Raw genomic sequence first — 24,876 nt, 5'->3', positions numbered from 1 at the left:
CTATTTAGGGAAATGTCTATCATTCAGCGTGTAGAGACAATCTGCTGGGTAAACTGTTGCCTCGCAGAAAGGTAGAAACAGAGAAATTTAAAACTAGCTTTCTTCACAATATGAAAAAAAAGGTCCCGGCTTACCGTTTTCCTGTTCCTTAATTTACCTCCATATGGGAGGGTGGATTCATTTTATTTTCATGTTAAAATCTGTTGCAAACATCTGGGTTCCTCGAGACACTTAGCCTGCGAACGCAGACGTATTTCCGGCTGTCACTTGGTTCCGCCGAACCAAGTGACAGCCGGAAATACGGCTCCGTTCGCAGGCTACGAGTCACTAGGCCTAGCAGGTTTCGTACCACGTGACTAGTTTTGGCTGAGGACAAAAGGAAAAGTGGTGAATTATCAGGTGATAGTTAACAAAGCTGAACTAGACATCTTAAGCTCATAACCTAATTGTTCAATGGAATTTTCAAACTCATAATCTAATTGCTGACTCGTTCCATTCGTCCTCATCCATTTCGCGCCACCGCGCAAGACAAGAAGTGCGAGTCTCCATGCCCATCCTACCCTTCGCTCTCACGTCGCGCCGTACCGAGCGCTGTAAGAGCATGGGCACGCGTCAGTGTCATTACCATCTTTCCCTCGGCAGGGCATTGGTAGAAGGAAAAGGGGGCTCTAAAAAATAATGATTTGATTGGCTAGATTCTTGCATAGAGATTTTCAATAATTCAACGCTGTTTTCTTACAACCAGAGATCTCTAGAGAGCACCAACTGACACTGACACATGTAAAGTAACGAACTTTTACATAATGTATGCCGGAAGAGGTTAATATTTATTTTTGTTACGAAGGAATGTACATTCTCTCCATGAGCTATTTTCTAACTTCCCAAAGGTGTTAAGGTCCAGTGGTCACACTGTATTACTCAGAGATCAACTGGTAAATATTTTCGGAGGATAAGTGAATAACGTAATCCAAGAATCTAGCCAATCAATTTCTCTCTACAGCGGTAACTCTCTCTCACGTGTTCGGGTTTCGAAACCGTTTACTGAATTTGAACGCGCGCAGCACATTTATCCGGAAACCAGGATATTCTACTTCCGGTTTTTGTTTCCTCCAGTGCGGCGCGCTTAGTCACCGTTGACTGAAAACGCGGGGACTCCGAGAAAGAGACTAAGTTTCCACAGACAATTTAACAATAAATCAATCTTTTATTAATGTAACTAACAGCAGTTAGATATAAATTCGATAAAGACTTCGTCCGAGAATGCAAGCACTCCATTAATAACGTTACATCCATACATACCTGCAAGAAAAAATTGTTTAGAGCTAAACAACATCGCCAATTTTTCTTACAAGTGCTGCGAAGGCAAGTACCCTTGGTGAAAAGGGGTTGGGCGATAGTTTTGCATTTTGCCTTATTAGCATAAGACTGCGTGGAGAAAACATCATGGGCCAATTTTGAAAAACTTAAATTCTAACTTAGCTGAAGAGACTTGGGGGAATAACACAAAAGAAATTAATTACTCATCCTTCAACTTCGATGAAGTTTCTTTGTTTTAGTCCCTTTTAGCTTCCGAGCCAATTAAAATTTAAATTTACATTGAAATAGGCCTATGGACCCGCATGACTTCAATAATCGTCGACAGCAAATATTTTTGCAGGGAAGCGCTTATGCTAGCGAGGGTAATATCGTAAACATCCCCTGAGGTACAACGTTTTGATCTTAGTTTCCTCGTGCAAGGACAAAACACCATTTTGTCATTACACTCTTCAAAACCGCCTTCTGTGCTTTGCGCTATTTTTTCCATCCAAGATCAAACAGACAGGATTGTCCTTCAGTTACCGAGCCCCACCCTATTCCCTCAATATGCGATGAAACGGACGGGTTTCCATTAAGATTGTCAGAGAAACGTCATTAGAGTTAGTTCCAACCTAGGCACTTAACAGGGGAGAATCGAGGGGTTCAGTGACGTTTATGGCGAACAGCAACAATTTCCTTTGGTTATGTATTCTTTTCTTTTTAATAATCCTTAAACTCAATCCTGTGGACACATAGGAAAAAAGCTTTTCAGAGCAAATACAAATTCTCACTTCAATGTGTAATCGCCTCAAGACAGACGGCAAAATTCTAATTTTTGCCGTTTACCGTAAACGTCATCTCAAACCTCTCTCGTGGTACGTTTTTGCTACGCCAAATGTTGACAAAAAGTGTGGCCTCAATGGTGCGAGGCAAGTCTACATTGGAAAGCGTCGAGTCGCCACGCAACGTGACGCGAATAGGTCCGCTGCGTGCGGCCCAAATAACTACCAACAAGGGTAGGGGTAGAATGCATGGATCGTCTTCTGGTGACGCTCTTAGGTCCAATCTTCACAGCGGTCAAATGAGCGCGCTTTCCCGCCAAAAACAGCCACTTACAAACATTTGACCGCTGTCAAGGTCCAGTCCGAACGAGAAACAGGTCTGGTCCAAAAATGTAATACATTCTTTGATTAGTGTTCCGAGGTTAGTGACATCGTTAAGTGACTGGAACCAGCGAACAAACATCGGGAAAAAGCTAACAGGGTTGGGCAAGGCGCAATTTGTATATTATGAAATAAAGGAGTGTTAAGTGTTGAAAGGAGTGTTAAAAGTCTACTGTACCAGCAGTCTCGCAGCCTTCTCAGGGTCACCCCACAACGTTTCCCACGAAGCGTTACTGGGCGCAGCGACCAAAAGAAAGGCGAAGAGACTACGTTACAATTTGCCTCTTGAGCACTTAAAGCTCACCTGTTCACTTCCAACAGTGGAGTCGCCTGTACTGGGACACAATGGTTAACAAAACAAGTTACCTGAATCAACTTACCAAAACCAATACATTGAGCGCTTATGTCGCAACGGTGAACCGATCACAAGCAGGAGAGCACGTGACAAAAGTGTCTTGAAGCAACGTCATTAACACGTGACTAACACTCGTCAACCACGTGCAATCCACTTGCTCGTGTCTAGTTTACCATTACGATAAAAAATAACATCAATAATCGCTGAAGTTAACACAACGAAGCCTTGCAAATAACATAAACTTTTAGCGCGGCAAACGTTTGCTCGAGTTGACTAAGCTTTTCAAATAGAAATTTCGCAAAATGACTAGACTAGACGTGATTAATTATACATCAGCATCTAAGCGCTAAAATGAGTGCAAGTCCAAAACATTTTAATAAGAAGCCAGATTTTCTTGCTGGTCCGCCTTGCTGTTTTCGTGCTAAGTGCAATCAGAACACGGCGGACCAACTTCGTGCAGAAAAGAGACGGAGCTAATGGGGAAAAAACTGCAGGAATCTTCTCTAACTTACATTCGAAAGCATCCCTTTACCACAGGTGTATTGGTGGGTAAGTAATTTTCACACTGAAGATGGCAGAAGTTTCTTCTGAGGACGCAACTCGAAGTTTGCTCTGGAGAATAGCACTGCTACACCAGCTACTTCAGAATCCTAATTGCTTTCTCGATCTAAAGCGTGTTTCAGAATACTTCAAAGCGCAAAGCTAGGACACGCTTTTAAATCCAGACCATTGCTTCAATGGAAAAGATCTTCAACGCCGCAGATTGAATACGTGCACCCTCGTACTTCAATGAAAAATTCCACTGGTACGATTAAGGGATGTGACGGTACAGCCTTCAAGACGTCGAGTTTTCGACAACACATCATTAAACTTTTATTACACACCCAACAAGGAATCAGCTCAACTTGCCAAATGGTTTTCCCTTGCTTCCTAACTTGCCCACTAAACGATTACTCGGTAAATATGCGACGACTGGATCAAGATTAAACGGTGAGTTATCTATGACTAATCTACAAGGTGCAGGTCTCGCTGCTAAGAATTCTTAAAAAAGAAAACGAACAAACAAACGACAAAAAAATCCCTAAAATGTTGATTTAAATCCTGGCAATCAAGTTCCCGAGTGTCACTCGAAGTCTAAAACTTGCATAGCAAATCTTACGAAATTGTTCTGTCTCAAAATTAGATATCCAGAAGAAGAACTGTTCACCAACGCAGATCAGTGTCTCCGGCACTAGTGTCTTAATATCGACGCATCATGACACGGGGAGCTGCTTTGTAAGGCTCGTATCGCACATCAGCTGTGACGGGATGACGTCTTTCTGGTCCAGGTACGGCACTGCCGTTGTACGCTGCTCGGCCGACGGGCGTAGCTAGAGAGCCGCCAGGTTGATTCCACGGTGCTGGTGCGGTGTCACGGGCGGGAACAGCCGCCCGTGACCTGTCATCAACAGCTGCGCGTCCGGCGTTTGACAGACCAAGCGCTGGGTTGGCAGCTTGACGGGAATCCATTCCATTTCCCCACGCGCCTCTGGGCGGGATGGAATCACGGCTGATTGGCGCGCGAGTGTCACGTGCATCGTAGATGGCTCCCGGACGTGGCACGCTCTGTTTGGTCTCCGCACCTCGGTCTCTGGGACGTTCTCTCTCTCTGGCAGCTAACGCGTCACGATCTCGTGACGTTAAGTTACCACCGTGCGTGTCACGCCAGTCACGTGTGGGTGGCTTGCCGGATTCCACTCCTGCTGTTAGGCCTACGGCGCGATGGCTGGCGTCCATGGACAGCGAACCGAACCGTGCATCAACATGGGCTGAGCGGAGGTCTGGGAGAGTCGACGTGTTGTGGGTAAAACCTGCACCGCGTTCAGCTTGTGGGATGGGTGGCCTGCTATCACGTGGGTCAGGAGCCCGCCAGCCAGGCTCCTCCATGGATTTGTTCAAATCACCTCGTACGTTATGCCCTTGGGCTCCAGGACCCGAACCTAGGATGCCCCTGACACCAGCACGCTCCAACAGGATGGACAAGCTTTTCTGTGGATCCATTCCAGCTCCGAGGACACCAACATTGCCTCCAGACAAATCTGCTCCGGCTGCTGCCCAGGCTTTGCTCTCGTGATTGCTACGGTTGTCACGTAATTCCCGATCACGTGCACCTCTGGAGTGGTCGTGTGGCTTGTCACGCGTACGATGGCCGTCATCACTGCGCCGTTCTCGTTCATCTTTTTTCAGGCGCCTCTCGTCAGCTCGACTCCACTCCTCAGTCCTACGTACGTCACGCTCACGGCCACCACTAGTCGCTTGTCGTCCTTCCTCGCGATGACTTCCTCTCGAGTCACGCCGTTCAGATGAGACGTCGGCACGGTCACGTCTGGCGTCACGTTCATTGATACCGCCACTGAAGAAGTCACGCGGTCTCCCCTCGCCCACAGCAGCACGTTTGGGCTCTTGCCAGTATCCAACTTGCTTCTGAGTGTCACCGCGTTCAAAGGAAGCAGCAGGGCGCTTCAAGTTCCGACGATCACGCTCTAATCGTTCACGTTCTAATCGCTGACGGTCCAAACGCTCACGCTCAATGCGTTCACGTTCCAAACGTTCCAAGCGTTCACGCTCAATGCGTTGCAAGCGATCACGTTCAATTCGTTCACGCTCAAGTCTTTCACGTTCGAGTCGTTCACGCCTTTCTCTTTCCAGACGCTCACGTTCCTCACGCTCACGGCGTTCACGTTCTCGCTGGCGTTCCAATTCTCTCTGTCGTTCCAATTCGCGTTGAAGACGCAAGCGTTCTCGCTCTTGTCTCTCACGGATCTCTCGCTCACGCAAGATCTGAAGTCTTCTTCTTTCTCGTTCCCTCTCGCGTTCACGTTCACGCTGTCGTTCAGCGATTTTCTCGCGTTCAAGTCTTTCGCGCTCTCGTTTGAGTCTGTCTTGTCGCTCGCGTTCACGTTGTTCTCGGATCTCTTTGGCTCTCTCCTGACGCTGTCGTTCTTGGCGGTCACGGCGGATCTCATCAAGAGACTTTATTGGACTCTTGCTAGGTTTTTTATCGTCCTTGTCTTTACTTTTTTCTTTCTCTTTGCTTTTGTCTGCCTTCTCTTTTTCTTTGTCCTGGTCTTTTTCCTTGTCCTTGTCCTTTTCCTTTTCCTTTTCCTTTTCCTTGTCCTTGTCCTTGTCCTTGTCCTTGTCCTTGTCCTTTTCCTTCTCTTTCTCTTTCTCTTTATCCTTGTCTTTATCTTTGTCTTTCTCCTTGTCCTTGTCAGAAGATTTATTCGACCCGACTGGTTTTGAAACTTCGTCTTTTTTGCCGCTTGAAGAAGTACTTCCTGCGAGATTAGCATTAATCATAAAACAAAAGAGAACAATTTACACTCAAGATCAAACAATCGGGGAGAAAAATGCTTCATTGGATAACAAGCCCATGACAGACAACACTATAGAGAAACAAAAACTCGACCACGTTGAGGACTACGAAATCACGAGCATGCAACAACAAAAAAGGTTTTGAAATTGTAACAACCGCACTTGGCTGTTGTTATTTAACTCTTAAGGTTTCAATCTACTGTAGCACTGGCTGGCATCAGGGCAAAATCGCCTTCACAGACTTCATGTGCCTGGCGTCCTGTATCCAACGAAAGCCTGCCATTCACAACTTCAAACATCAACACAGCAGAACTCGAGGGCCACAATCGCCCTAGCCAAGGGAAAATGAACCGTCAAGGTCAGAAAATAAATTCTCCTCAATACTTTACATGCGATTCTGGAATTCTTCAGATGAGAACCTGGAGTTTCATCAAGACCATCCTCCTTGTGATCAGGTCCGTTATGATGGTAAATTGTTGCTTGAATTTGTGCCACGAGAATTTTGACACATTTACAAATCAGTGCTGGTAAAAGCCATGGGAAAAGTGTAGCAGAAGAATGGGGTCAGCAAAGAGACGTCCATAATAGCATCAGTATGGAATAAACTGACTGAGCAAGTCATGAATCAACGTCAGATCACATACACATTCTCACAGCAAATTAACTGGTACCAATGAAATTGTTTTCAATTGCATGGATTCCACAAGTGACATCAATAATAGCGCCAATGTGGAAAAACCTTGGTGCAACAAGTTAGGACCCGACATAAGATATCTAAAATATTCTCACAAAAATGGCATCTTAACAGATAAATAAAAGGAGTTCACAACAGATCACCACCATTTCAAACAACAGAGTTGCATGGAAGGACCATAACAGTGGACCAGAATAGCAAACTTCCCACATTCAGCTTTCATGTGTGTTACCTAGTAATATTACAGGAACATAAGACTTTACTGAGGTACTTCACAAAAACAATCAACGTTAACATAAACGCTAGCTAAGCATAACTGACCTGTTTTCTGTTGTTTTGGAGTTGGTTTAGAAGATGACTTAGCCAGTGTTTTAGTTGTTGTTGATTTACCAGTTGATTTCTCAGCAGGTTTCTTCCCCTTGTCTGTTTGCTTCTTGTCGTCAGTTTTGGCTTTGGATTTATCTGATGCATCAGCTGTATAAGAAACAAAAGAAACATTGCAGAGGTTGTGCCATATTGCAAGATTCACCAGGACGCAAGTTAGAGTCTGTTATTCTGTGACTACCATGTGGCACTTACTTTCCGCAGCTTCTAATTTTTGCAGCTTTTTTTCACAATCCACAGAAAAAGTTCCCGTGAAAAAAAAACAGGCAAAAATTCTCTTCACTAAAAATTACTTACCTAATTAAATTTACAGCTTGACTAAAAGTAATGTTTTCTTGTCTTAAATGCAAATTTGCCTATACTAAAACGCCATTACCTGGTTTTTTGTCTGCTGGTTTCTTCTCAGCTGGTTTTTTGTCGGCTGGTTTCTTATCAGCGGGCTTTTTGTCGGCTGGCTTTTTCTCGGCCGGCTTTTTGTCAGCTTGCTTCTTGTCAACCTGTTTCTTGTCAGTTTGTTTCTTCCCAGATCCAGATTGAGTTGTTGGTAGGCGATCACCTTTGGCCTGAAGAAAATAAACCACAAAAATGACATTAGTTTCTAGTCTGAGGCGTACAGTGCATGAATCAATTAGACTAAAAGCCCAAGTTTTATATGAGCAAATAGTCAACAAGGCATAGCCGAATTGCCTGAAGATATATCATACTGGAAGAGTATCACAAGACAGATATTTAACTTACCCTATCCACTGTTATGGTCCTTCCATGCAATTCTGTGCGGTGGAGGTGTGATATACACTTGGCTGCCTCTTCACTGGTTGACATGGTAACAAGCCCAAAGCACTGGGCTCCAGGCGCCTTTGAATTTGTAACAATCTTGGCACCAACAACCTGTGAACCAACAATCATCAAGCAAATATTTAAGCCCATGGAGAGACCATTTAAAAGAAGTCATGGTGAATCAGCAGCTATTCGCACTTCATATCAATTAAAACGATAGCAGCACAAAATGCCATACTGGATTGCTGTACCAAACAAGATTTTTGTTCCAGTAAAAAAACTTGCACCAGCATCAAGTAAGCAATGAATGAACACTCATTTCCGTTGGACATCAGACTAGAATGGGTAGCACATACATAGTTTTGTCACACAATCCAAGATGGAATCGCATGAGTCATGTAGAATGTGAAACAAAGAAAAAGTGTCCCTTTATGTTAACATGGTTTGAAATCTCATTGTCCCATTTCAGCGGTACAAGTTTTCACACTAAACAAGCTCTAAATGAGAGGTTTTCTTAGATTAAACAGTCTAGACAACTAACAAGACATTACGAGTACCAATCCTATATAGAGGATTACTTAATACTCCTAGTCACTTCAAGGTAATCTAGGCTTTATTTTGGTCTGGAAGTAGGGACAATAACTTTTTTCTGCCAAAGCAAATGTAGTTAACTTTACTTCCTTACCTTTCCGTACTGACTGAATCGTGTTTTCAGATCAGCCGCTCTTGTCACAGAGGACAGATTGCTGACCCACAGGCTTTTGCCAGTTTCTTTCTTGTCCTTTGCTGATGAAGTACTCTTGCTTGGTGTTTTAGTCGTCTTGCTGTCTGTAGTTTTGGAGTCTTTACTTTTTGTATCACTTGTTTTACCCTTTGTTTCCTTGTCACTGGAAAAGAACAAGATGAAAAAAAGAGAAACTGTCAACCAAACTGACAAAGTTTATGAGTTTACAGTGTCGACAGAGCTTTGGTCACTAAGAAAATTCCAAGTCTTGCAAATGACCAGAGAAAAAATTTCCATGTAAGTCATCAACCCACTGACAAGGTGACCAAGACTGGTGTTTCCTCAAGAGCAATGCAACAAAAAAATTTCCCATTTGTTAATGCTTGTATTCTTGTCCTAGAAATAATGTCACAATAAAAATTCTGCTAGAGACTTAAACAACACCTTACAGTACCTCTGAGAAGAACCAGATGTTTGTGATTTTGCAGCCCCTCCATCTTTAGACTTGTCTTCTCCTTTTGCTTTCTCTGTGGGTTTGGAATCAGCTTTTGACGCATGTGACTCGCTATCCTTTGATGGCGTTTTACCTGTTAATGGAATTCAGTCCTAAGTTAGATTATTGTTTCAATTGCTAATGCCATCAGAACAAAATTAGCATAATCTAGGGTTCATATAGATAGATTTAATAGATGTTGATCCTCTCAATCCTACGATTGAAACATCAGATCTCTCTATTGATCACCAAACATTTCTTTTGATGTTAACTAGTTGATGATTTTCAATATTCTCCTCAACCACCAAGTTGTTGATGTCATCATTCTTGCAAATGAGTTTAGACATCACAGCACTTCTTTACAATGACAAGAATCTCTTTGGGAAATCAGACGTTTCAGTTGCAAAACTTCAGGTCCTTTTCGTTTCCAATCTGGTCCTGATTTAAAAGACACGACCACTTAATACGCACAGATCCAGAGAGATCAATGGTTTTTTAGTGCCTCCATGTGTCAAGAACCAGTTGGATTTGCATCACTGTTTCCTTGAAAGGCCTTTTCTTTCTCTCTTATTCTTTGTTCTGTCATTCTTCTCCAATTCATCTACGCTTGTGCAAAGCTCAGCAGATTACACCCTAAATACATTTCTTCACATTCCTGTGTTCTGAGAATGCTCAGGGAGTGATCTTTGTGATGCTTTGGTTCCAATTTAGACCACTGACATTTTGTTGATTGCAAGTCTACCAGGTGGATGCTCACCAAGAAGTCATCCTGAGATTGCACACATAGCTGTTCAGCTTCTATAAGACTTCTTACTGTATTAGACTTGAGGCCATTTTCATTTGGATCTGGTAGAGGGTGCAAGTGATCAAGACTTACAAGTATCCCTCTTCATGAAAATTGTGTTATGACAAAAAAACTTTTGTGCCGTGACTGAAACCCATTATCGATGTTCTTTGCTGAAGATAAAAATCCGTCACAAGTCAACTTTTTCAGCCAAATAAAACTAACATCCACTTATTATGTTACGGAGTTGCACCTGAAATAGTTACAAATTCTACACATATTGACAGTAAACATCTTTTGGCACCTTTGTCAGATTTCTCTTCTGCTTTTTCTTGACTCTTTGCAGCAGCCTCTGCAGCAGCCGCCGCCTCAGCAGCAGCTGCTTCCTTCAGATCATCATCTAAATCATCTTGAACATCATCAGTGTGTACAAACAGTGAAACTGATAAGCTGTTGTCCTTGGAAGCCTCCAACTCTGATGTGTCCATAGCTGTGACAGTGTCATCTTTAGCCTGCTCACTTGAATCTTCTACACTTATTTCTGCCACTGATGTCTCCATTGGTTCTTCAGTCTCAGCTGACTCTTGAGTATCTTCTGCTTTGGTGTCTGATGTAAAGAGACCGAATTAACATTTCAACCTTGCCATGCTTCGGAAATCGTCAACCAAACAGGTATGATCTACAATGCTTTTATATTACAGTCACACTAAACGGGGGTAAACACTAACAACCAGCAAAGTATTGTGCTTAGACAAGCCGAGTAAATTAGAACATACTGTAAATACACATTTCCATGAATTGCAGTGGCTTAGTACTAATTGCTGAATGTTCAGGTAAAAGAAATATTGTATTTTTCATTAGATTCACATGTCTCTTCACATGTTTGCTTAATAATTAATTAACTTCATTTGGTAGTCATCAAGTATTTTCTACTGTTGTCTTGAAAAGAAAAGTTACCATATTTTTAGCATTCTCTAACAGTGCTATATCCTTAGTAAAAAAAAAGGTGCACAGATGGGGGTAATGGAGAGAATCTTCTGGTAAACAAATAAACTATGTAGTTGTCAAGTGCTAAGCCCTGCTTTATATAAAATAAATGGCCACAGTTTATAAGTCAATTTATGGTGATGCAAAGCAAACATCCACACATGTACCTTCAGTTGTTTCTTCTTCAACCACAAGTTTGTCATCAACCTGCAACATGCAACAATCACTGGTTAGTATTGACCTTTAAGCGTAAAGAGTGATCAAAACCAAGTTTCTCCTAGCAACATCAATACACAATCATAAAGATAGGTCATACAAATAAAGGAAGTCATCACCAAAAAACAAATACTGCCTTATTTTGAAAGGAAAACAACTACAAATAGGTCTCTAAGAGATGCAACATGCCAAAATCTAAAAGATTTGTTCCTTTTTTTATCTTGCCACTTTTTCTGTCATTTAGTTATAACAGCTTAATTACAGCTGAAGGATATAAATTATATTAAATCCATTAGATAGCTGGCCATTCAGTTGGCTTATTTGGAAACCATCTAAGGTCTACATTTTGCGATCAAAACATCATGCTCAATAATGTTACAAGCGTTGTCTTTAACTGTCAATTACAAGCTAGTACCAGTCTAACACTGAGGATATGAATATGGTCTGTTTCATTATTAAACAAACCTCTTTATTATCTTCCACCCCATTTGGCTCCTCCAAGTCTTCTAACTTAATATCGCCATCATTCTGTAACAAGTCTGCATCACTCTCTTCGACATCCTTCTCGGTATCCTGTTTCTCTTCAACATCGTCATCATCGCCAGTGACTTCAGATTTCACTGTCAGTGAAGTGTCGATGATGTCTTCAAGCTTATTACTGTCGGATTCATCAGTATCAACAGGCTCTTGTTTGATTTCTTCCACTTCTGTTACATCATCCTCTTTCTGGACATCACCTTTTTCCTCCTGCTAAAGAGAAGACCCATATCATTTGTTCAGTCTCCTGTACAGCTTAATAACTTCACAGTGCTGCTAGCCAAGTGCTAGCAACTAACTCAATTTAAGACCAATAGATTTTTACAGAGGCTGGTGCAAAATTAAAAGCTACCTTATAATACTTAATTTTAATTTTAATTAATACTTCATTTTAATTTTACTTAATTTACTTAATTTACACATTCTTTTTACATACGCTGTGGTACAATTTAGCATTTTCCATACTTGGTAACTGTGTTTGATTATTTCATCACATATCTTTCGGTGAAAGTCAAATTTCTCCATCCCAGGACCGCTTTGCATGGTCAAATGTCTGACTGGGGATCATCCCAAGCATCAAGTCCCCGCCTCTTGCCCACACTCCCACTTACACTGATAGGTGCAATAAAGTTATACTTTTCGCTTTTACTTCTAGTTTTAGCAAGGAGCTCATAAGTGCTCAAAGTTTGGAGTGAGGTGACTTTGTCAATACAGGATCAATTTGAATACGAAATGGAATGTCTACAAACATGGTTAGGCCATTATTTCACTCCTCCATTTGGTTAAAGAATAGGATCGTACTAAACTTGGTACGAAACATCTTTGTCCCAAAGGTATGATGCTGATAGTAGAACACACTCTCCCGCTGGATTTTATTGTACTATTGTCAAGTTAGAAATTCCACGCCGTTTAGTAAATGTTAACTCCAGAAATTCTTCTTAACTCACCGCATCCTCTGGTGGTTGTTCGACCTTCTCTACAGTTTTCTTCTCTGCAAACGAATTCAACATTTATAGGTTTCAGAGTAGTCTTTTGCAGGAAACTCGACCGACTGCATACGATAAGAATCTTAACTTACTTAAAATCGGTGTAATAGATGTCTTTTTCGCCTGTTTCTGCGACCCACTTTCTCTCTTGGGCGATGTGAACGGACTCAAGAGCAACTGTTCCTCGTCTCCTGTGACATCTTCGTCTTCATCACCGGTAACATCTATGCTATCAATGGGAATGAACTCTGCCGTTTCCTCATCGACATCTTCTTCTTGCTCCAAGGCCTGTGGAAATACATAAAGCTTAACAGCTCAATAAAACTACAAGAAAGCCGGACGGCTTTATGATCAGTTTCCCGCGATTTGCATACCGAAAGGAACGTGGCGAATGCTGATATTTTTCGACGCAAATCGACAAATTACCTTTTGCAAACGTTCTATTAAAACTGCCTTAACTCCACTCTTCTCTAAACCTCTGTTTTCGAGCTCCTGACGGAGATCTACTACTCGTAAATCGGTAAGTTTTCTGCCGCCCAACAAAACACTCGCCATGTTCTTGCATGTGGTTCAGCGCGAGCAAAGGCCCGAGCGAATCTCCCGGATGATGTATCTCCGCAATGCCTTATGGGAAAACGACCACACGGGAAATTTTACACGATGGATCACGAACGATCACGGAAATATCCGAAGATCGCAGGCTCAACGACTTCCTTGTCATAGCAACGAAAACAAAATGGCTGCCTTTCCATTTCATTTCTGACAAACTAAGTTGCAGTTTGTTTTGCTTTATAATGGCCCAGGCGGATGACTTAGTAAGTATTGAATATGTTGACAGTTTGCAAAGAAATTGTTTCATAGCGTCGCTGAAACGTAAGCAGTTATTTCTTCCATGAAATTTTGAAGTTCAGAAATATGTTGAATCCACATGAACCGAACAGACACTCAGTTGGAAAAACCTGGCTGCTAAGAAGAAGCAGAATCCAAGGGTTAATTTTTTCAGAATGATGAATTTTCTTATTCTCAAAATATATAAGGAATAAATTGTCAGTTATTTCATTTCTCCCCTTGGATAGCGACTGCTCATCTAAGTCCACAGATTAATCAGCCATTATTTTGTGACGGTCCCCTCACAGATACCCAGTGCTCATTATACTCCTGGACCCCTGAATGGAGAGTCAAGAGACACTTTGAGAATTAGTGTCACGCTGAAGAACACAGCACATGACTCCAGCTAGGGTGACAAATGGTAAAATCCAAAATTTGCCGAGAAGCTAAGGCCCTTGTTGGAAAATCCAAGACTGAGGATTAAACAACTTTTAGACTTAGACTAATCAAGAGCAGAAAATTGCGACTTTGTGACTATTAGATTATAAATAGGTTTTGGAATTTCGAGATCAGATGGTAGCATTTGCCACCCTTACTTAGTCCTACAATCCTGAATTTACTGCATTAGACCTACATGTAAGACTGCCTCATCCTTCATGTCTTTTCTCCTATAAAGCTCTTGGCATGTATTTCTGCTACCAAGATGTTGTAGAGAGAACTTGAGCTATGAGTTAATTATTATGAACAGAAATCAAAGCTGTTTTTTATAAATAAACACCTCCATTTGGAGTGAAAATATGCTCGGATATTTGTCAGCAGACATTATCTGTTCTGAGAAGTGAACAGTTTTCCAAGAGCGAAGCTCACGGAAAACTGTGAGCTTTGAACTTTGAGCTTTGAAACTGTGAGCTTCAAGTATTTTTCACAACATGCATGGTTTTGACAATTGGGGAATATCACTCTGATACTCTCCAGTGTTAGCTGGGGCATATTTAGTCACATGATGCATTTAGACCAATCACATGCAAGTGAAAATATTTGATGGATTGTAATGCCTGATATGATGGGAAAATAAATTAAGTCAAATTTTAACTTTGTATTGTTGCAGTTCAAACCTTCTCAGCTCAGTAGAAGATGGGTTTGGAAAGAAGAGACGAACACATTGGAAGCAGTCAGGTATAGTAACAAAATTTCTCAAACACATTAATAAGGAAATCATGCCCGTGATGGTGTTTGGATATCTGAAATTAGCATTAGATTTTTACGATTTTTATTTCTCGGTTTTCTGCTTAGTTTAGTTTCAATTGAGAAGATATCTCCAACACTCGAGACAGTGTTTGACCATATTTTCAAACACCTCTGTCAAAGTTTGTAAAAGATACTCCACTGAGCTTCATATTTGAAACTCTCTTTTCAGTGTTGGAAAATGTGGTCAAAAAGGGTATTTCATGCTTAATATAATCATTATATAATACTTCTTATGTTGTTATGTAAATTCTCACCAGGATTTTAGATGAGAATTACATGAATGGTGTAAGAGAGGTCTGAATAAATGAAATATATTTCATGTTTAATGCTTTGCTGGCATTGTCAATTGCCATTAATTATTGCAAAGTGTACCAATGAGGTATAGTTTGAAATAGACTGTCAGCCAGTTGCCCTTTTGCTCTTAAATCGGTAGTGAAGTCAAGAACACAAAAACTGAGCATACGAACATGATACGTAGAGTTGCAGTTGTGTACAACTCGCAGCTCCCACCCTAATACCACTTGCCACTAAGACTTTCAAGAATGGTTATCGTGCTTGAGAGACCACACTCTCTCCTCCCTTTTTGCATTCTTCCGTAAAGATTATAAAGCAACTGTGAGACTGCTGATGCTTTAATTTCAAAAGAAGCCTCCATAGTACCTTATCATAAACCACCATATCTTTAGAGTGCATGTAGAGCAAGTGCAGGAAACAAAGAACAGTACATCACTTTGTACAGCATGAACCTGTGGTAAGAGCAAGTAAAAAGCTTCCAGGATTTGTGTTGCTTTGGTGGTTTCTTTTGTTTTCTAGAGTAGGCACATGTGTTTTCGAAGGAATGCTAATAATTTATTAATAATCTTGTTAAAATAGATATTTGTGTTATTTTATCAAGGTTGTGTTTTTCTCCATATTTTCTCAAATGTAGCACTGTTCCAGGCAGCTTTGACAAAGGTACCAACTTTCACCTTGCTGCAAACAAAGCAAAAAGAAGCAAAGGAGGCTTAGGAATCCATTTCCAGGATCTAAACAAGAAAAATGATAGGTACATCTAACATGGCAAAGAACTAATATTAATCAGTGTGACTCTGTTTGCCATTACTGACAGTGCACATTCTGGAGTGAGGCAGTATCCTACCAGGGCTTTCATTAATTTGATCTTCACACTAGTAACAAACTTGTTACTTTGTGGGTGAATTGTATCAACCACAATCAAGCTAACCAGTACCTGTAACATCAAGCACCCATCAAGCATAATCAGTATCACTGCAGCTGCAGCTTTTTCCAGTCATTATTTTAATTTATATCCTCTACATGCCATTAGTCTAGAGCTCCATTTTTTTTGCAGTCCTTTGTATGTAATGTTGAATCTAATGCTTTAAGTTTGGTGTCTGCATCCCTCCCCTCAGAGGACTTCAGAGTCAGTGTCTTATTTCCTTTGACTTGCTGGCAGGTTAACAGTTGTTGCTGTGTGTGTGTGTGTGTTTTTTTTTTTTTTTTTTAATACAGAGGCACTCCATCAGTTATGTCCAAAAACTATGGTGCAGCAGGAACAACTTCTCGTCGTGGCCAAGCTTATCTATTGGTACAAAGAGCTGGTAACATGAAAGGCTCCTCTCCTCGGCCAAGTGTCAAGGGAGCTGCTGCCAATGAACATGCAACTGTAACTTTAGAAGACATCAAGAGTGTTGCTTTAGATTCCATGCCAGATGTTGATGAGATGCCCTCAGCATTTCAAGAATGTTACAGGTACATACATGTACAATAATTGTATAGTTATCAATGGTAAGTGCTATGTCATTTGGTTGGCTTGCTGAAACCCTTACCATTATTCAACGGTCATCCCAACTGGTTTATACTGGCAAATGGTAAGTACCCTTGCTCTATCCTTCCTTCACTCCTTTGCTTCCTGTTAGACTTTTTGTGATTGAATTCACTGACCAGTGTAAAAGGTTTTCACAGTCTTAGCGAAGATTCAACGTGGACAAGAAACGATTTCCTCACTGAGTGAGTAGAAAGTAAGAAAGGGCTAATGCAACAGAGAAACGAAAAAAGGAAAACTTGTGTTTGATTAGTTCTCTGAGTTTTATGGAACAGAACGTCTGAACAATACTTTTGAAAGCTGAGTAAGTAATGCAAATTGCATTATAAGTGTAATAATAATAATGCATAACATAACGCATGTAGCATGACGAATGTCACGTTTTGTTGATAGGGAATCTTAATTGGTACAAAAAGCAGTTTAACTTCTTGTTTTGAATGACGTGGAGGTGAAACAATTTCCTGAGCATTTGAGGCAATCCAATTTCCAAGCTGAGTGGCTCACAGCCACTTTAATTATTCACACTGAGCTCAATCTGTGTTATTATTTTCTAATGATTTACCTGAAGCATATTAGCTTTCCATAAACCAACCCAGTTACCCTTCACAAAGCATCTCACCTGTACATATTTCCTGTTTCCTGGATCAGATCCTTCAGTATTGACAGCAATTGACTTCTCAACTAATGACTATTTCTTTTTCGCTTGTCACTTCTTTTTTACCCTTTTCTAACGCCTTTATATAACTTTCAGCATTAATTGCTGAGGTGGTTGGTAAAAAAAGTCAAGAAACCTAGAGTAAGAAAATTGAATCCAAATTTTTAATGTGAGCACTAATGAAGGGGTGCAAAACAGCAGTAAACAGGCCCAAAAGAACTTAATTACTAGTTACAACTAATAAAACACTTTTTTCTATCAGCTCTGAGCAATTTGATGAGTTTCTACTGGCCATTTTGAATTACTTTGATGCATTCTTTGAGAGGATGGCTATCGAAAACAAGCCAAAACCAATGGCAGTGTAAGTTACACTATCAGGCATTTATCTTCAGGGAGATTAAGCTACAGTACTCATTTGATCACAATAACGACTGAAACTTGGAGCAACTGATTTATTGAATTGAACACCGAAAGTCATTTGTTTCAGTGTTTTATTCTACCATTGTGGACAAACATATCATGGCATTTCAGCCAATCAAACGCTTTCTAACAATCAACCGTACCTCCTCCAATCAATGTCAAAACACGCTTTGTTGACATTAAGACATTGGGAAGGGGAGAGGGGGATGGAATATGAGAAGCAGAAATTGGACATGGCTGATCTTTTGTTCTGCTTTGTTTATTTTTTTTGTTTTACTTTAACAGTGAGCCAAGCCTGGCTGAGAGAAAGGCTCTAGCAACAGCTGTCGGTAAACAGGAGGCAGCACAAAGGCTTCTGGGACAGTGCTACTGTACGCTTGTGCTGGGCCTGGGACTTGAAGATAAACACCACATGGGGTGTGGCCGGTGAGACACTGTGTATGCCCCACTATGCAAATATGCAATATTTATGGACCTATAATAATGTATACAGTGTAATCTTAATTTAAATCAGTGGTATGGATTTGCAATAAACCGTATTTGGAAAATGGTTGAAACATCATCACTTTGAATTTTCTTCGGGTGTCTTCGAAAATGTCCAGAAAACATGGACTTCCCAAAAGTCCTTTCCAATAATTCTTGCCTGGGTTACGTGGCTCGGGCTCGTTGAATAAGCAAACGTCGTCTAATGGCAAGCCTAAGAAAACTAGAAACGTTTGAGAGAGTATTGGAATAACTTTTATAGAGTCTTTTCGACGTTGATAAGAATCGAAATCGAAAGCACTGCATAACTGGTTTATAATTCCAGTTCGTACACACTTCAAGCTTCGAATATTACATGTAAAAATTGTCCATGCATAAACCTTGATTGTGGAGTTGATTAGGGGTCATTCAATGTGGAAGGTCTAACATTATTATGCTGCACAGGCAATGTTTACTTGTTCATGGCTTGCTTTTAGGCAACGCAGCTCAGACACAAGTAGGGACAGAGAGCTGTATGAGGTACGTTCAGTTATACTTGTAGGTAAAAAAAAAGTCTGGATACGAGCAAAGCGGAGCTTATCCGGTTTCTGTAGCATGAGGCGACTAGGAGTATTTCTACTCCCCCCTGGATGGGATGCTAGTCCATCACAGTGTTACCCCCAGCATTAAATTCGCCGTTACCCATTTATACACCTGGATGGAGAGAGGCACTGTTAGAGTAAAGTGTCTTGCCCAAGAACACGACGCAATGCTCAAACCCGGACAGCTCAATCCGGAGACGAGCGCACTAACCATGAGGCCACCGCGCTTCCACAGACACGATCAGTTGTGCTTAGAACATGATCTATATATTGCAAGTGAATATATGAAAGATCAATATTTGAACTGCAGAGAAAGATGTAAAGACAAGAATGATCATCGCAGTTATGTGTGAAATTAAAGCCTGAATTATTCTATATTCCTGTCTAATGGCACTTTACAGTTACATCAGTCATTAAAACAATGACGATGACTGAAGGTAACAATGTTATCCATACCAGTCTCTTAAATTTAAATGAGTTACCACTTTGCAACGTTTACCAAAAACACCAAACATTATCAGAAAAGCATCACCTGTAATTCATTTATTTTCAAGTACTGTAGCCTGCGAAGCAAACGCACCCGTGCGAATGGAGAGCTCTTCCGATTCAGGCCATGCGAAAATTGGGGCGGGAGCAAAAATACTCGTCAAAACGGGGACTGGAGGAGCGAGCGAGGGAACCTTCGTCGCTCGCCCCACCTCTCGCTCCAATTTTCACGCGATCAGACTTTGCTCGTTCGCCTTCGCCTACAGCAACGTTTGCTATGCAGGCTACACGTGTTGCCATCTGTATTTCAGCAAACTTGACCACACAACAGCGGACGATTGGTAAGCACTTTGGTATAAAATCTATGGTCATGAAATTGTTTTCTGTAGAAAGAAACAAATAAAATTTAAATGATAATTTGGCTGCTTTTCAGTTGATCAGTTTTGTTAAGGTCAGTGGAAAGAGTTTTCTGGTGTGGTCTTTAGTCAAGGATGAGTCAGGAATTTGCTGGGTTTTTGTTTGTGAGCGGCATTTATGCTTGCGTTGCCACGCCACTGGTCTCGTAGTTGACCGAGCAAAGAGATTAGATAGTTTTTGAATCGTTTGTGTTTCTTTTTCCAAAGGCTCTTTATCCATTTTCTGCATATGTGACCTACATTGCGTTCAGACGGCAACACCTGGATCTAATACAAAAGGAACTAGGAAGGTGGGTCAATATTTTAATGAGCCGTTTCTGAGTTGTCTTTTCTGTCCATGTCAAAAAGAACCTTCGCGCGAAAATGGGTTTTACTTACAGGTTCATTTTCACGCAAAGTACTCGTTCAATATTGAACGAAATAAAAACGATTTCTGACTCCCTTTTGCCTAAGTGATAATTTTTTGATCTTTTTCCACAGTTTTAAGTAATTATTTAGACAAATCATTTAACACATTAAGACCAGTTCGTATATCACAAAATTTGCTAAACTTCTGTGACTTAGGCCCTCATCCTCAATCTTTAAATTCAAGATCTTGTTCTTCTGTTTATTTTTTAAGGTGTCCATTCTCTTGCTTACTGATTTTTCCTTCTCAGATTGTTTCGCTCGGACACTTTTAACCCTGCAGGGAGGCCACAGGCAGTTAAAGGTACTCATAACTCATACAGTTATGGAAATCTTTTCCAAGCTTCCTGCGTAGACGTTGAAACTTTAACTTTTTGGGCTAAAAAGATTGCGTGACGAACCCAAAAACGCTAGAGTTCTCCCATTCTTGTACTCAAGGCCACCTGTCCCTCTTAACCAGCGGGGCCTTGGCACGAGATGAGGCCCATTCATCGTGCCAAGGTCCTGCCGACTAAGAGAAAGAGATAGATCTGGGAACGAGAATGGAGTTCTCCCCAAAGGATTCGCTAGGCTTCTACTTCGTTCATATGTGTCGAACCCCCCGATCTCTACCAAGATTAGATATGTTTACCATTCGACCAGTGAAGGCGATGTTTGCTTTCAAAGTGATGTCCTCAAACAATCCATAGAGAGCTTAAGCAAATCACGACGACGACGGCAACGAGAACGCCACCAAACAAAAGGTTTAACGTGCATAACAATAGCTGTGCACGTGCGTTATAAATCTTTGTACATTTCTTTGCCGTCCTCTGAAAAACAAGAACGTGAAATTATCAAGTTCTGCGTAGTCTGAGGAACGTAAACGACGACGGCTAATTTTTCGTATTTCCATTTGGTATTGAACGCTGTCATTGCATATTTAGCCTCAGCACGGTTTTAGAGCCATTCGTGCACTGAACAGATCTAGACAGTTACGAATTTCGCTGATAAGATATAAATTCATTTTTGAGTAGGCGTCGTCCTCGGCGTCGCCGTCGTCGTTGATTAAACTTCTCGTATCTTTTTATTCTTTCAGAGGTGTATGCAATAGATCGTCTTAAGGACAGCACCAAGCAGCCGCTGACGCCCGCGGAATATCGCAGGCTCAAACCGTGAGTATTGCCATTCGTACTCTCGTTCTCATCAATAAAGAACCCACACTGTCATTTATTAGTAATCTTTTCACTGATTGCTTTACAGAAAAAGACCACCCATTAAGTCTATTATCAAGTAAGTACTCACATTTCCTTGTATAAGACGAAGTGCATGTCAAACTGAATCCAAGTCGCTCGTGGTTTTGTCAAACGTGTGACGGGACTTCCACATAAAAAGGTCGGGGGTGCTCGTCATACCTTTTAGGGGTTAAAAAAACAGTTTTGGTATCTCTTAGGGTGTTCAGCCTCAAAAAATCCTCAGTGGGAGCTTTTGTGGTACTTTTTAGGGTATTGAGTCGAAAATAATATTACAGGAGATATTTCACCATCATCAGGAGGTATTCGAAGAAATCGTATAGTACCACTTAGGGGTGAAAAAATGTCAAGTCACGCCCACAAAACAGGTTGTTGGTACCTTGTAGGGGTTCTTTTTTGAAATTCCGACGAGTACCCCCATCCTCTTTATATGGGAATTCCCCCCCCCCCGGGGGTGAAACAAAGCAGCACATATTTGACTTGTGTTTATCAATAACTGCCGTATGCACGCTCGCATTACGCATAGGAAACAAGCTTTGTTCTAACCGGATGAAAACTTTTTTTTCAGTCAGCGTTCGCCAGTACTTGTGTCTTTGTTACCGACCTCACAAGAAGCAAGTCCGTGGTTTCTTGATCGCACAAAAGCTCTTCCTTTATCAGAAAGGTAAGACTTGGTTTGTTGTATCCTGAAACGACAGCCGTCAACTCATCCCTAGACCAGAGACAGCTGACGTTTCAGGTCCTGTAATGATTGGTTCTCCTGTAGCGTGCCCTAACCAATCAGAACAACGCTACTGTCTCGGTCGATCAGGTTTGTAAAACCAATTGTGTTGTGGCTCATCACGTGTCACTTCCCGCGCTTTCCACCCGTTGCACCTTTTTTTAGCTCGAGTTCTGATTGGTTTGTTGCATTTACAAGCCCTCTGATGAAGTAACCCACCCGCACACGCACGCAGACGCTCGCGCGCACATACGCAGATCCTCGCGAACTCGCTCGCAAGCTCTCACTTGCTCGCGAAGTACTGTGTTAACGGTGTATATTTATCAATTTTATTATTATTATTGTTATTTTGTTGTGGCAGTGATATACCACACGAAGATGACAAACTGGATCTCCTTCTGCAAACTAAGTGAGTATCATGGTTTTGAATAGTTGTGTGCACTGCAGATCTAGTGTGATGATGCGCGTAAAAGTAGTCGTATAAAGACTGTTGTTATATGCTTTATGTCTTTTCATTCTTAATTGTCTAGCTTCACTTGATGACCTACCGCACTGTTTTCTTCTTAATACTTTGAAAATCTCATCTCATTTTTAAGAACACTTCTGTCATGGTATTTTAAGCATGCACAAAATTACCTTTAAATTGAAGGAAACCTGAAAATTTCAGTTTACTAAGATAGCAAAACACCGAAGAGATAATTATAAACCATAAAGGAACAAGAATAGTTAAGGATGGAGAAGATTAACACGGATTACAAACGACGATCTTGAAAAACGTAGGGTAAACGTCAACGTTGACGTAACTTCTTTAATAAATGTAAGCGATCACCATCTGATCGAATTAGAATTCGCCTTTTTAGAAGTTCACGGTAAATAGAAGAACAGCTCTCAGGAGTTATCTTTGTTTCAACTGCTACCAAACCAGTTAAGCGGGTTCTGATCCTGTTTCGCAGAGTTGGTATAATTGGAGAGCCAATGTCTGGCTTTAATCCGCTCACCCTGGCTCCGTTTGGCGAGGAACACGAGGAGGAGACTGGAGACGAGGATGAATCAAGAAGAAGGTAAAAACGAAAATCGTGTTCTTTAGATAGTATAAAGTTGCATTTATATGCTGCGATCGAATTTTACCCAGTAATGCTCTTTATTTCATGTTCTAAGCATGTGGCGATCACGTGCCCACATGGACGCCTTTGAAGTTGTTGCCGCAATGAATCTTTATCGGGAAAACGTTGATTATTAGAAACAACCAAGAATACAGCAATGAAATGGTGCTTTTAGAAGTAACGTTACCTTTAGAATAGAAGTCGCGGGACAATTCACAAACTACATAGGACATGGGTAACTATTAGCAAATACAAACAGATCCCTTGGGGAGCTGTTATGACCTTTATTGGACCTGGTTGTCTTGACGCAAGTAACTACTCAGGGCATGTTGTGTCTTGCAAATGTTTGTTGAAGCACTTGTACAAACTTGTACACTTGTAAGCCCCGTAGCCAAGTTAGAAGTTTGCTGTATCGAAATAATCGGCCTCTGAACTGTGTTTTATTAATTTCCTTGCAGTTCCCTACCTGGCGAGGCGCCGGTCACACCCACTCAAGGTGAGTAAGCTGCAGTTTCTGTCTGTAGCGAATCAGTGCGAAGTCATGTTGTTTTGGTTTTCAGACTTTGAACTTTGCACACGTATGATCACGTTTTCAATCACGTGATGTCTGAGAGTGGCCAATCAGTGCACTCCCTGCTGTGTTTGAAACGATTTCGAAACTGTTGACGGTAAATGATATGCTAATTGTCATGCGTTGAAAAAGAATGGGGAATTGTTGTTCCTACTCTATTTCAACACAAACCGAAAGCAGTGCTATAGTGCTTCAGTCCCTGATTTTCTTCATCTTGCTTCTTTGTCTCAGGAGTGACCAGTGTTGTTGAAGAGGGAGACACCGCTGAGCAAGAAGAGTGACATTAATGGCTACGTCCAGTCTCCTTGCCTAGACATACAGACATCTCAACGCAATTTGATAGGAGAAATTGTTGTAAATAAGGTGTAAATACACTTCGGCTTCGGAAGGAAAATGAATTTCACGATGCAATGGAAATGTAACAATGTAAAGCATTTTTCTCACTCTAAAAGTAACTTGTAAGTAGTATAAAAAATGTCATCGTTGGTGTAAAATGTAATGTAAATACTCGAAATAAAGAAATACGTTCAGTGGCGATTACATTTACTAGGTCTACTAGTATTCATGTAAACAGTAGTGTCCTCTTTTCCTCATTTGGCTGCCTCCCTGATGGACTGTCTGTCTCTCTGAAGATCTGTCTGTCTGTCTGAAGGGCTGTCTCTCTGAAGGACTTTCTGCCAATCTGAAAGACTGTCTGTCTCTCTGAATTTAGTCCTGAAGGATTTCGTGTTTCTCTCGCATTCTCCACACTGTCTCGATGATGGTTTTAATCTGTGCGTGTTGTTGCCTGTGAATTGTTCTAAAACCTTTGCATTTAACAAAGTTTGTTATCCGTTGAATTTTATTGACCATTTTGTTCGTCCTTGCTCGATTTTGTAGGAAGCTGCTGTAATGGACCATTTCCGAGTTACCTTTTACATCTGTGTCAAAACGAGTCTTCGTCCCAAACCATTCATATGAAAATGAGTTCCGCATACAGGTTCATTTTCATGCAAATCAAAGTCATTTTTGCTCGTAGACTCGTTTTGAAACAGAGGCAAAAGGTAACTCAGAAATGGGCAGTTGTCAGTAGCGAAGCGCGCGAGTGACGTGGTGGTGGAAGATTTGAAGCTTTTTTCAAGCGCGTAAGCAAGTGCTCCTAAAACAATTTTTAAAGCG

The 24,876-nt window shown here is 41.2% G+C and overlaps 2 protein-coding genes across 5 annotated transcripts; one reads left to right on the top strand and one right to left on the bottom strand.

Moving 5' to 3' along the window:
* Positions 1-3,662: 3,662 nt before the first annotated feature.
* On the bottom strand, positions 3,663-13,363 carry LOC110056151 (uncharacterized). 3 transcript variants are annotated; one of them, XM_089291036.1, is made up of 12 exons: positions 13,177-13,363; positions 12,843-13,038; positions 12,712-12,755; positions 11,693-11,977; positions 11,179-11,218; positions 10,329-10,631; positions 9,202-9,334; positions 8,709-8,910; positions 7,985-8,134; positions 7,623-7,809; positions 7,184-7,336; positions 3,663-6,131 (listed from the first exon to the last, which is right to left on the bottom strand). In XM_089291036.1, exons 1-12 carry the CDS (start codon positions 13,303-13,305, stop codon positions 4,054-4,056), a joined length of 3,900 nt encoding a protein of 1,299 aa, XP_089147162.1. In that variant the 5' UTR covers positions 13,306-13,363; the 3' UTR covers positions 3,663-4,053. The 3 variants fall into 3 exon arrangements, with proteins under 3 accessions (XP_089147162.1, XP_089147163.1, XP_089147164.1); XM_089291037.1 differs by having other exon boundaries at positions 11,693-11,974; XM_089291038.1 differs by lacking the exon at positions 10,329-10,631.
* On the top strand, positions 13,364-24,264 carry LOC110056018 (protein phosphatase 1 regulatory subunit 36-like). Of its 2 annotated transcripts, XM_020762455.2 has the most exons (16): positions 13,440-13,565; positions 14,687-14,754; positions 15,755-15,871; positions 16,336-16,575; positions 17,566-17,664; positions 18,009-18,149; positions 18,683-18,725; positions 19,897-19,979; positions 20,346-20,398; positions 21,170-21,245; positions 21,334-21,363; positions 21,892-21,987; positions 22,406-22,453; positions 22,998-23,105; positions 23,606-23,643; positions 23,950-24,264. In XM_020762455.2, exons 1-16 carry the CDS (start codon positions 13,545-13,547, stop codon positions 23,997-23,999), a joined length of 1,311 nt encoding a protein of 436 aa, XP_020618114.2. In that variant the 5' UTR covers positions 13,440-13,544; the 3' UTR covers positions 24,000-24,264. The 2 variants fall into 2 exon arrangements, with proteins under 2 accessions (XP_089147165.1, XP_020618114.2); XM_089291039.1 differs by lacking the exon at positions 17,566-17,664 and having other exon boundaries at positions 13,364-13,565.
* Positions 24,265-24,876: the final 612 nt, after the last annotated feature.

Source organism: Orbicella faveolata, unplaced genomic scaffold, assembly GCF_042242905.1.
Source record: "Orbicella faveolata isolate gen_17 unplaced genomic scaffold, um_ofav_v1 contig_24, whole genome shotgun sequence".
Taxonomy (NCBI): Eukaryota; Metazoa; Cnidaria; class Anthozoa; order Scleractinia; family Merulinidae; genus Orbicella; species Orbicella faveolata.
This window is presented reverse-complemented; position numbering and strand designations above follow the sequence as displayed.

Coding starts and splice junctions, on each gene's coding strand:
- LOC110056018 (XM_089291039.1), top strand. CDS start 13,371: ATGCCTTATGGGAAAACGACCACACGGGAAATTTTACACGATGGATCA. Junction 18,150..18,682: donor CACCACATGGGGTGTGGCCG/GTGAGACACTGT, acceptor GCTTGCTTTTAG/GCAACGCAGCTCAGACACAA. Junction 22,454..22,997: donor GATCTCCTTCTGCAAACTAA/GTGAGTATCATG, acceptor CCTGTTTCGCAG/AGTTGGTATAATTGGAGAGC.
- LOC110056151 (XM_089291036.1), bottom strand. CDS start 13,305: ATGGCGAGTGTTTTGTTGGGCGGCAGAAAACTTACCGATTTACGAGTA. Junction 8,911..9,201: donor ACATCTGGTTCTTCTCAGAG/GTACTGTAAGGT, acceptor GTTCTTTTCCAG/TGACAAGGAAACAAAGGGTA. Junction 7,337..7,622: donor ACCAGCAGACAAAAAACCAG/GTAATGGCGTTT, acceptor TTTCTTATACAG/CTGATGCATCAGATAAATCC.